The 12,814-nt window shown below is 41.6% G+C and overlaps 1 protein-coding gene across 1 annotated transcript in view; it reads right to left on the bottom strand.

The window, feature by feature from the left end:
* CSMD1 (CUB and Sushi multiple domains 1) overlaps positions 1–12,814 on the bottom strand; it is a 666,897-nt gene that overhangs the window by 192,630 nt on the left and 461,453 nt on the right. Inside the window, exons 33-36 of the mRNA XM_011968609.1 lie at positions 8,939–9,116; positions 7,864–8,009; positions 7,006–7,086; positions 5,825–5,938 (exon numbers count right to left, since the gene is read on the bottom strand). Coding sequence (XP_011823999.1) covers positions 5,825–5,938; positions 7,006–7,086; positions 7,864–8,009; positions 8,939–9,116 — 519 coding nt within the window. The remainder of the gene's footprint in view (positions 1–5,824; positions 5,939–7,005; positions 7,087–7,863; positions 8,010–8,938; positions 9,117–12,814) is intronic.

Below are 12,814 nucleotides of genomic sequence, written 5' to 3'. Positions count from 1 at the left end.
GGACTAAGAGGCATTTGGATGTGTTCATCCATGAGCGAAAATGGTTTTGTTTGTTTTCTTGTGTTTCTTCTGCTCTTTCATATGGAACCGCTCCTTCTGCTCAGTGTTATAAACTGTTGCGTGGAGCAATATACCCACTTGGAATGGGAGGGCTTAAAGGGACTACAGTGTGATCCTATAGCTGAGACGTTTATTTCTTAGCAGCAATCACACATTAGAAAACAATTGTGTCTCCACTCGAGAATCTGGGAAGCCTCTCACCATAGGGGCGTACCTGCTTAGAGCATCTGTCAAAAACACACCTGAAAGCTGCCTCTCTCAGACACCACCTGTGCTTTGAGCTATCATCCTTCTGCACAATGTTAGTGCCCCAGCATTTTTAAAAAGAAAAATAAAATGTGAGGCTTAAAACCCAAAGCATCTTATTCAGCGCATCTCATAGGCCTTCAGCAAAAGTAATAGGAGATGAGGATTAGTACTCTAGATTAATAGCATAAATTGGGATTTATGAGTAACTAAGATTAATTCTTAAAAGCACCCATAGGTATGACGGAATTGGAGAAGGCGAGTCCTCTGTGAACGAGGGGAAAGGCTGCCCCAGGACCCTTGCGACGCCTGCTGTTATCCCTCACACAGAAGGAAGCCGGAGCTGGGCAGCAGCGGTTTTTACGTCGCCTCCGTCTGCTGCTTTCCCAAACGGTCATTATCAGAAGGTCACTGAATCTCCTTAATGTTCATTGAAAATGCATGTTTTTTTTTTTTTTCTAAAGAGATGAATATTCTAAAAACTATTGAAGGATCCCCCATGGTCCACAGGATGAAGAAACCTGACTTCGAAGACCTTTAAAGTCAGGTCCTAGTTTAGGTTTCCAGCCTGATTTAATTTACTACTTCTTCCCCCAAAACACCCTAAGAGCAAGCAGTAGGAAGCCATCCCCTCCTTTTTCCTCAACGCTGCACCCTCCTTTGTGTTTTCAAACCTTTGTTATTAATTCTCTTCACTTTTTGAAACACTTCTTTTTTCCTTAACAGGAGAAAAGCCACTTCTGTGATGTCTCTTACTCAGGTTTTTCTGCATTAAGATGAGTGTCCAGCACAGTAACATCTTCATATAATGCTGACTTTCAAAGAACAATGCACGCTCCTTGTTTCCCTAAAATTGGTGATAATTTTCTTTTTCTCTTCTTTTTTTTTTTTGACAGAGTCTTGCTCTGTTGCTCAGGCTGGAGTGCAGTGACGCAATCTCGGCTCACTGGAACCTCCGCATCCGAGGTTCAAGCGATTCTCCAGCCTCAGCCTCCAGAGCAGCTGGGATTACAGACGCCCGCCACCACATCTGGCTAATTTTTGTATTTTTAGTAGAAATGGGGTTTCACTATGTTGGCCAGGCTGGTCTCGAACTCCTGACCTCAGGTGATCCTCCCGCCTTGGCCTCCCAAAGCGCTGGGAGGGTGATAATTTTCAAAACACAACTTCTAAAAGTGTGGTTATGACATTTGAAGAAGACAGACTAATAGCTAAAATAATTTTTCTGAAGAATTTATTGGGAGACGGGCCCCCACTTGAGCACAATCGAATCAATCGAATAGTAGAAAAGTTACTTAAAGAGACAATAATTAAGTGCTTCAGTGATTCAGGATTTGGGAAGAGACATCTGGGGTCCTATTTCCTGTTTGTTTTCAAATGATGAGCCGTTTAGAGAACGACAGCTAAGATCACTCTCCGTTTGTCTTCAGCAAATTGACCCGTGACTTGAAAGAGAAGAGAACGAGGTGATCCTGTGTGCCTCCTGAGGAGTGGAGTGGGGTGTGGGGACCTTCGAGGTGAGTGAAAGTTGCTGAAGTTTGTCTGCAGAACACTCCCTGTAAATGTCTGTGACGACTGAGGAGATTTAGAGAATAACGCACACATTGTGCTGATTTCGACATGTGCCACTTAAAGATGGGACAGGCTGTGAGAAATGCATCTTTAGGGGATCACGGCACCACGCAAAGATAACAGCATGCACTTCAGCGGCAGGCCAGTCTCACGAACGCAGGCCTCCATAACAACTGTGTCAGTACTAACGGAGTGTTCCAGTTAGACATTAAAAGCTGAAAGAGCCAGTGCCTTTATACAAAGCCTGGAAGGTAACGAAGAGTTTCCCCAGGCTTCTCCTGGGCCTTGAAGCATGACCAGGTAACAAAGGAATTCTTCACAGGACCCTTTTAGGATTCAACAAGTTTTATTAGCAGCCTGAAGAAACTCCCCAGACCTCCACAAACAAGTTTATCGGGGTCTACAGGAATGCCCCAAACCTTTGTGATTTAACAGGAGACAAAACAAGGCTAATCACCCCAGCACTGGACCCATTTAGATTCAGTAAACTTACTGAGGCTCCAGAGGAAGGTCTTCGGGACTCAGACCTTAGTTATACATTTTAAAAAGTTAATCACTTACGTCTTTAAATAAATGCACACTTACACATAGACATATAGCTTAGGAGGTATAAAAGCTCTAAAAAACTTTGTAATTTTGAGTTGATCTGGTGATAATTTCCAGTCTTTCTCCCTGTAACCAGTTATAGAAATAAAAACTCTCTTCCTCCTCAGTTCATCTGCATCTCGTTATTGGGCCGTGAAAAATAACAGCCCCACCCTCAGTCTGGTCCAGGAACACTTACACACACCCAGATGGTACAGCCTGCTACACATTTAAGCCATATGGTGTAGCCTATTGCTCCGAGACGACGCACCTGCACAGCATGAGACTGTACTGAAGACTGTAGGCAACTGGAACACAAGGGTAAGTATTCTCGCATCTGAACACGTCTCAACATGGAAAAGGTAATGCGTTGCCCTGTAGCCCTGCGACTGCTAGATGTCACTCGGTGGTGGGAATTTTCAGCTTCATTATAATTTACAGGACCACATTTATCTACACGGTCTGTCATGGATAAATGTCATGCAATGCATGATTGTTCTCTGTTCTTAGCTTGTCATGAATTAAACATCATTTAAATAAGAACTAGGTTCATCTGGAGAGGACACCCTAATCAAATTCCTTTTTTAAAATTATTTTTTAAATGACGTAGTTTTGCTCCTGTTGCCCAGGCTGGAGTGCAATGGAACAATCTTGGCTCACTGCATCCTCCACCTCCCAGGTTCCAGTGATTCCCCAGCCTCAGCCTCCCGAGTGGCTGGGATTATAGGCATGTGCCACCACGCCTGGCTAATTTTGTATTTTCAGTAGAGATGGGGTTTCTTCATGTTGGGCAGGGTGGTCTTGAACTCCCGACCTCAGGTGATCTGCCCGCCTTGGCCTCCCAAAGTTCTGGGATTACAGGTATGAGCCACTGCGCCTGGCCAAAATTCCCTGTTTTTAGAGAAGCACATTTGATACATACGTATGCCTTTCTTCTCTTCTCAGCTAAGATCACCTTTACTTAAAGTCGTCTATTCTGAGAAACTTGAGGCTTTGTTTGTTGGGATTAAAATGTACCTTAAAAAATGCAAAGGTCTGCCTGAGTTCATTTTTATATAGAATGGCAGACGATGAACACTTTTTATATCCCCCCACCTTGAGGAAAGAACCCATATATAGACCATTGTTGCTCCTGGAAGATGGCACAGACGTTGGCTTTTTTCTAAGAAGATAATGACTTTGGTCCTGACTTTGCACCCAGTGCAATCTCCACTTCTAAGTAAGGCAACCTAGAGGCACGGATTTTGATGACTTCCACAGCCTGTGGTCTGCTGAGCATTTAAACAGACAAGCAGGCTAAGGGTCTGGCCCTCTGCTCAGGTAGTGGTTTCCTGTAATCAATGGCTCTCATGTAGATACAACTTTAACGTTAATATTTTTTCAAAACAATCCAAGTTATTATGGATATTTGGTAATAATTCATTGCAAAATGTATGCCAATTTTTCTTCAGATGTAAAAGATTGTTTCTCTCTTTCAGGATGCCTGGAATCCTGCCTCATTCCAGAATGAGAATGCACAAAGTTATCAGATCTTTTTTTTTTCTTTTTTCTTTCTTTTTGAGACAGAGTTTTGCTCTGTCTCCCAGGCTGGAGTGCAATGGCACGATCTCGGCTCACTGCAACCTCCATCTCCCGGGTTCAAGCAATTCTCCTGACTCAGCCACTCAAGTAGCTGGCTGCACTACTCGAGTAGATTACAGGCATGCACCACCATGCCTGGCTATTTTTAGTAGAGACAGGATTTCTCCATGTTGGTCAGGCTGGTCTCGAACTCCCAACCTCAGGTGATCCGCCCACCTTGGCCTCCCAAAATGCTAGGATTACAGGCATGAGCCACCGCGCTCGGCCAGTTATCAGACCTTTGAAGAGGAGCCATTCACAGGTGTGAGCATCTGCAAAACCATTGCCAAGTTGATACTTTTGCAAGGAAAACTTCCTTTTACAGGGAAGGCAGTTAACATTATAAAATACTCCAAAAGATAAATTCATTTAATATTCACCGAGTCTTTACCACAATCTCAAAAATACAGCAGATAAATCATCCTCTCTGTGCACAATGCAGGGAAGAGTGATTTGCTCAAAGCTACCTGATTGACCGACTCTGGCTCCAGGTCCTGCCTTCCTAAATCGTAGGGGCCCTTTGAGCTGCATCACCCACCCTAAGGAATTACAAAAGTTGGATTCCTTGAAAGAGCTGCATTGCTTAAAAGCCCTACATCTGCACTTCATTATGATTTTGAAGGCATAAAAACTGTTCTAATTTGGAAAGCTTTTTGATAGGTGAACTATGATGTTTCTGACTTACTTGCACATTTGAGCTTATGTATAGTTTTTCAAGTCTTTTTTATTCAATGATACTTGAAAGCGGTGTCTATTAAACAATCTTTTAAAAGTAACCTACTTGTCTTCTAATAGATGAAATCAACAGATTCAGCCTCAGTATCTTGTTCTATTATTGTATATTGTCTATTTTCTTGCACATGGTCTACATATGCTAAACACATGTGAGAAAAACATGAAATGTACACATTTCATTGTTTATAAATTTACATCAAAATATTAAACACCAGCTAATTATATGCATGCTAATGCATTTACAGCAAAATGAAGTAATATTCAAAATTTGCCTTGAAATGCATCAAAAATATAGCATAGTTTAATAAATGGCTAGAAAAATAACAGATAGGCATGTGACAAAGGAAATACTTTGTAAGTTTTCTTAGTGGAAGCTAGGTGGTGTATATTAAGGTGTTAAATTATTCCGGTATTAAAATTATTTCAATTTTGCCATATTTGAACATTTACATGATAAATTGCTGTGAGAAACATGATTTCTTATTTGATATGGCCTTGGTTTATTTTCTAGGACTAGCTAAAAGAAAAAGCATCATTGGATATTTCTGTTAGCATGCTAGTTTCATTGCAATGGGATCAGAGCGCAGATTAAGTGCAGGCTGGGTGCAGTGGTTCATGCCTGCAATCTTAGCAATTTGGGAAGCTGAGGCAGGGGGATCGCTTGAGTCCAGAAGTTCAAGACCAGCCTGGGTAACATGGTGAAAACCTGTTTATATATATCTAAAAAATTTTCAAAAATTAGCCAGGCATGGTGGTGCACGCATGTAGTCCCAGTTACTCAGGAGGCTGAGGCAGGAGGATCACCTGAGATGAGGGAAGTTGAGGCGGTGGTGAGCTATGATTGCACCACTGCACTCCCACCTGGGTGACAGAGTAAGACCCTATCTCCAAAATAAATAAAAAATAAATAAATTCACACCTCTACAAAGAAATGCAGACCAATACAAACAATACAATTTTCCATGTTGAATAAGTTTATGTAGTTTTAGTATCAAACAGTGCATACCTTCACATGTTGGGAGAGAACCTTCAAACTGCAACTGGGAACTGAGCTTGCAGGTCAGAGTGTCGGTCCCCACCAAGGTGTACCCGGGGTGGCACTGGTACTTCACAAAATCTCCTGGAAGAGTCAATACAACAAACCAGGAATTTGTGTGTGACCTTCTGGGCGTGTGAAGGTGTTACACATATCAGACTACTTAATGAATTAAATCAACTTGCAAATCTTTTTAGAAACTGTGTCTGTATTTATTTTTAGTCTTTTAAAAGTAGTACCATTTTAAGTTCTTAATTTATAAAGATGCTCTATTAAGCTTAGCCGATATTAGTACTGAAATGATGGGCCAGCTTTTCTTCCTTGACTGATGCATTCACGTTGGTTTCCCTTCCCCAGTGATTGCAGATGGAAAAAAAAAAAAAAAAAAGGAAAACAGATGCTATGGTTTAAGCAAGATTGTAGAATCAAATGGCTTTACAGCATCCATGGAGACTCATGTCTGACCTTGGCCTACTTAGCACAATGTTCCAATTAACTAAGCCAGGGTGAGGACAGCAGAAATCGGGTCACATGGTTTGACCAGTGGTCTGAAACACAGGGCAGAGTTTTATAATTGGGACTGAAAAATCCTGGGTTACAATAATTATACTATAAACATATGCCATCACTGCCTTCTCAGTATGACCAGAAGAGTATTTAATAAATTAGATCATTAATATAAAATGATAAAGCAGAAATCCTAAATATCATCACCAAATATTTTCTCTTATTATATCCCAGTTTCAAGGAAATGCTAATGTTATGTAATCATCCTTTTAGCCACGAATGATTAAGATTTTTCTCAAGTGCATGAATGTGTCCCCCTAACTAAATGCAGATATCTGCCCAAGTCTGTCTAGCAAATATGATTAGCAAATGTCGTAGAGGAAAAAAATGTTCAAAATGACATCAAAATTCAAATGGCAAAACAAAAAAAAATCATGGTAATGAAGAAGGACAGACATTTTCTATTTGACACATGACCTCTGCATAAGTTCTCAGCAATACTTTAAGGATAGTTTGCTTTTTGTTTTCGTTTTTGTTTCTCTGACAAATTACTCATTAACTTGTCTGAGTAATGATTACAATGAGAAGTGGGTGTAAAAAAATGTCGTGTTGAGTTCATGGTATTGTAATGAAGAAAATATTACCTATTTCAAAATCATCATCCTCAGTAAGCATTTCTGCCTGTGGAACCGCTGGGGGAGGTTGACATTTCTTGAGCTGAAATGCTAAATGATTAATGGAAAGAATAATAATAATTGCAATTACACTTGCTGAATAAACACAAGTATTACAAAAATTCACCTGACAGTTGTTATAATGCTTAAGTATGCTGACTGAAATGTCTATATTCATGAATCATAGTTTTATAAAATTCCCAAGCTTCAAATGTTCATATTATTATTTAATGCCAAAAAATAGTTAAAGCCCAAGGAAAAAAGTATACAATTATTTTTTAAAGTATAGCATTTAAAGAAACACACTTTACAGATGTTTGGAATTTTGCAAGAAGAATGACTCAACAGTCAACCTGGCTCCCTGTCCATGTTTAGATTTGCTAACATTTGCCCTGTCCCTTGTCCCGAGGAATTTTGTGGGTGGCAGTGTTCGTGAGAGATAAGCGATTGATTGATAGATGTTCTGCATACCATTTAGAGTGCATTCCCAGGATTATTGGAGGTTTGCTTTCACACCATTTATAGTTACATGACATTTGCTATAACATCTTATCTTGAGACAGGGATGAGTAAATCTATAGAAGGTGCCAAATCTCTTTCAATGGTCTTCATCTCAGAGTTTCACTTACGGTACATGTATCTTGGAATAAATCCAAGCTTGATATGATGTGAAAGAATAAAGATATCATTAAACAAGAAAAGGACCACAGGAAACAGTGGCCTCCAATGCAAGAGAATCATATACGCCCTTGGCTGAGTCAAGAAACTTCAGCAGGAAACACCACATGGAATTCTCAGTCTTAATTACCGGAGTGAAAATCAACTGACCGTGGAAATTGAGGACAAAGAAGCCTCCATTTGAAAAGTCGCTGTGGAACTTGAGCAAGACTTGGTTGGTGGAACTATATGCCGTTTCGAGGGCTGTGTTGCCACTGAAAACTCCCAGCTGGGGTGAGTTCTGATCGGGACCATCCCTAGAAAGACAGAAAGAGGCGGCCGTCTAAGTATATTTACTTCTGAGTGAGATTAATGGAAACTTTGGCTAATGAATTGATTTTTTTAATAAAAGCAATAAAACATATCCACTCTCTGGATACTGTGTTTGTAAACACTAAGATGTTGAATTCCCACAAAGTTGAGGAACCCTCCAGTCTCTGTCTTTCATTAGTGTTCAGCAGGCGCTCAGCACTGGTCAAATGTCAACAGCAGCGTGCCTTTCCTCATCCATGTTGCGTGATTTTTGTCATTGTTTCATCAAGCATAAAGGGAGTTTTGTAAGCACTCTTTCTTTTACCAGAAAGAGGTAAAATTGGCCAGTCACGGTGGCTCTCACCTTGAATCCCAGCATTTTGGGAGGCCAAGGTGGACAGATCACCTGAGGTCAGGAGTTCAAGACCAGCCTGGCCAGCATGGTCTTCTGCTTCTACTTGCCCTGGCCACTGGCTTCTGCTCCTGCTTCCACTGTGGGCTCCGACAAGAGTGCAGCCACACCACACACAACATGCACACACACATAACATACACGCCACACACACAGACACCACACACATAAACACACATATAAGCCACACACAGACATACACAAGCCACACACACCACACATACACACCTATAGAGACACACATCACACAGATATACCCCCCACACACCCACAAACACACATCCTCTACACACACACAGATACAGACACACAGACACAATTCTGCCTATTTCTACCATGCCGCAAAACCCACATGTACTATGTGAAATTGATTCCCTATATCTCTGGATTTCGTTGAATTTCTTCTCTAGTAATCTAAGAAGTTTATTCTAAATATGTGCCCTGTATATAAATGGCATATGTATGCTAAGTCAGAATTGTTTATCACGATTACAGATATTTTGACTTGAGAGTTTCTCATACCAAACAGCAATGTAATCGTTCACAGCTTCCGTCTGTAACAGGGTGAAGTTGATGTAAACTCCGTGCCCGGGAGGCACCGTGATGAGCCAAATGCAGTCTTTCAGGATCGGATACTCATCAGGAAAGCCAGGGGAGTAGATGGTGCCATTCTGAGAAGTTACATTGTACCCACAAGGGGCTGCGAAGGAAGCCAAGAAAAAACAAATGCCATACAGCTGATTTTAGAAAGTAGAAAGCTAAATATTTGACTCCAAAGTACCTTAGCCAACATTTTTCCTGAAGGGAAGTAAGTGAGAAATATTTCTGATGACTGTTTTGTCAAAATTACTCTCCTAAAATTTGAAGACCTTAGAAGAATTATATGTCTAAGCTAAGTTATCTCAGTTTTATTTAATATATTCTCCATATCTTCAAAATTCCTTTAGGACAAATTTATTCTTCTATGACTCAAATAAAATCCTTAGTTATCATCTGTGACCTGCTGATAACCCATTCGAGTGTCCAGCACAATGAATTATGGGGAAAGTATTCATAACTATGTAACTGCTTTTTCTAACTCACACCGCTAGACCCTATTTACAAGTCATCTGAAACAGTTTTATCTAAGTCTATTTGCCTTAAAACAAAAACATTATCAATTCTTTACTTATCTTACTTCTTCGGATATACACCTGAAGAAGTAAGATAATGTAATGTAAGATTATGTGAGTGATGTTTTACGGAAGCATTTCCAGTTTTTACAAGTGTTCAACAACTTGAAGAACTACCACAATACCCAATTTATTTTCATTTTTGTTAAGAAATGTATATTTATTATTTTAATGGTAATTATTTTATTTATGGAAAACGACAAGTCCAAGCACTAATGGAATAACCTGAAATACAGTCTTTAATTCAAACATAGTGCATCAAAGTCATAAAACTTTGAACTTTGAAATCAAACCAACAGCTAAGAGGTGTGAGATGAGTGTTCACAACTCTCTTGAACCTTGAAGGGCTGCCAAAGATGGTATAGAATTTAGGTGGAGGAAAAAGGCCCAAATACACAAACAGATAAACAAAAGAAAAGTTTAATAACAAGTGAGAATATACCGTGAGGCAGGATACGATACATTGCTGAACCACTGAACCGCACAGATGTGTATTGATTTGAAAAGAACATTGGATTGAACCTGACTGGGGATTTGGATCCTTTCATCAGAAGAAAGGACTATATGTAGAGACTATTTTAAAAGTTTTACAGCATCATTATTACTAAGTGAGGTCTGGAGTCACACAAACCTGGATTTGCAAGCTGGAGAAGCAAATTACCCCTGGGAGCCTCCATTTCTGTAAATTCTATGAGGTCAGGGTCTGGGACACTCCTGAAGCTTGTCATCTGTAACACGGGACCATATGCCGGGCGCGGTGGCTCACGCCTGTAACCCCAGCAGTTTGGGAAACTGAGGGGGGTGGATCACCTTAGGTCGGGAGTTCAAGACCAGCCTGGCTAACATGGTGAAACCCCAACTCTACTAAAAATACAAAAATTAGCCAGGCATGGTGGTGCACACCTGTAATCCCAGGTACTTGGGGGGCTGAGGCAGGAGAATTGCTTCAATCTGGGAGGTGGAGGGTGCAGTAATCCAAGATTGTGCCATTGCACTCCAGCCTGGGTGACACAGAGAGTCTCTGTCTCTAATAATAATTAACAATAATAATAATGGGACTATAAACCACGCTGTCCCTATAACAAGCTACTTTGGTCTCCTGTTGGCAGTGCACTTTTCCTCCCTCCAGACGTCGAGGGAGTGTTCACATGCCTTTCTTCTATTTTCTGCCAAGGCAAATTTGTCTCTTCCTTCAAAACTCAATGCCTTGTCACTGCCTTCTTAAAGTCTTTCCTGGTTGCTCTGGCTCTAGAGGTCCAGCATCTGCTCACAGACCACACAGCTCCCACGAGACTGTCAGCCTCTAGGAGACATGGTCTGCGTCTCCTCCTCCCACCCCAGCCGCTACCTCCTTTCATCAGTCCCTATTGTCTAGCTCGGATCGTGATAAACAAATTGATGAATTGATGAATTAGAGAATAACCAGAAAGCACTTTAATAGTAAACTCATAAAACCAATTAGGCTGAAACCCTTTACGAGTGACTCCATGCTATTAATTTAGTGTGGACTTACAATGCTAAGGTTTCCCTTTTGCATTTCTGCTTTTCTAGTTTAATCTTGAAGTTATCTAACCACATTATACATAGTAGCACCCTTCCTGTTGGGAAAACAAAACAAAAAGCCATCGTTCCCACGTCTTAAAGGGCAAAAGAAATGAGGTGGTGTTTTTCTTGGTAGAACACATTCCTGATTCCAATATTCTTTATGCCACTGAATAGCTCTATGACATTGAGCAAGTCAGTGATTCTTGCCATGATTTATCTATGAAATCCAAATAACAAATCTTTTCAATCACTCCCTCAACAAGTATCTACTGAGAGCGTATTATGTACCAGAAAGGGTGCTTGGGGCTGGAGACGCCATAGTGAACCGTGGAGACCCTGTTGCTGCCTTTATAAAAAGCTTACTGAACAGTGATGAAAAGAGATATTAAGCAAACACTACAGAAGTTTAAAATTCAACGGGTGCAAGCACTGTGAAGGAAAAGAAGAGACGCTCACCATCACATAAGATAATAACATTCTATCTGTGAGCACACAAAATTCTCTCAAAGCAAAATCCTGTTGCCCTCCCACTGGGTAGTCTAGAGATGAAAAAAAAGAAGACCCTAAAAAAACTGGCGTCAAAATTTCCCCTCTCCTTTTCCCTGGCCTGATCTTTATCTAGTTCCAGAAAGTCTTTAGCCTCCCTGGAGTGGCATCAAAGGCATGCTTGCATTTCCCCAAGTGGTGGCGTCTCACTGAGCTCCGCAGAGACACCGGGCTGTGATCTGCCTCCGCAGGAAGTGTGCGTGTCTCGGCAGGAAGCGCATCCCCCCTGCCTTCCCTTCCCTGGAGGCGGGCTTCAAAGTGGAGTCTGGAGTGAGATGAAGGAGGAAGCTCTGCGTGGAGCACAGCAGGTACCTCCCAGCTCCTCACCTGTCTGCCTGGGAGACTCTGGTCCGAGCCTGACCAGGAAGACAAGCAGCTGACCATGGCATCAGCAACTGAAAGAGATGGAGAGGCCACACTCCCTCCAGTCTCGGGAGCCGTGGAGTAAAGAGACGCGCACGCATTTCCGTGCTCATGAATACCCGGATGTGCACGTGGGAGAGAGCATTGCGGTGCAAGGCGGTGGAGGAGGGAATTGCTGAAGCTGTTTGCTCATGTATTTTTCCAGAGAATAAGCACATAAAGATAACAAAGCAGCATATTTTGATCCAATTCTAGAGCCAGCAGTCGCTGTGTTCAAAGTGATGGCGGTGATGTCTAACTTGAATGCCATGCCCAATGGCAAACTTGCCCAGGTACCCTGGCGCCACTGACCTCCCCCACAGCACCACTCTCTACCATTGCCTCAAACACCACCGAGGCTTCCCTTCGTTAATTGACATCCCTGAGAAGTGGGAAGAGGGGACTTTTGGTGGTTCACACACACAAAAGTAATGGGTATATGTGACTGACTCCTGCTCAGGTGTGAAGCCAGAGCTAGAAGATACCAGAAAATCAACTGGTGGGCTGGCACACATTGGCAAAGGAGGGCGGAGGTACAAGGAAACATCTCTTTATTGTGCTACCTTTTCCTCTCTTTATGCAATGTGACTTTCTGTGAAGAGAGATGGATAGGGCATATTAAGTGATGTTACATCAAATTAAAATTAAAACAGGCTGGCTGTGTGTGGCTCATAGCTATAATTTCAGCACTTTGGTAGGCTGAGGCAGGAGGATCATTTGAGCCCAGGAGTTC

This window comes from Mandrillus leucophaeus, unplaced genomic scaffold (genome assembly GCF_000951045.1).
Source record: "Mandrillus leucophaeus isolate KB7577 unplaced genomic scaffold, Mleu.le_1.0 Scaffold85, whole genome shotgun sequence".
Taxonomy (NCBI): Eukaryota; Metazoa; Chordata; class Mammalia; order Primates; family Cercopithecidae; genus Mandrillus; species Mandrillus leucophaeus.
Note: the sequence above shows the minus strand (reverse complement) of the source record. Positions and strands in the feature narration are given on the sequence as shown.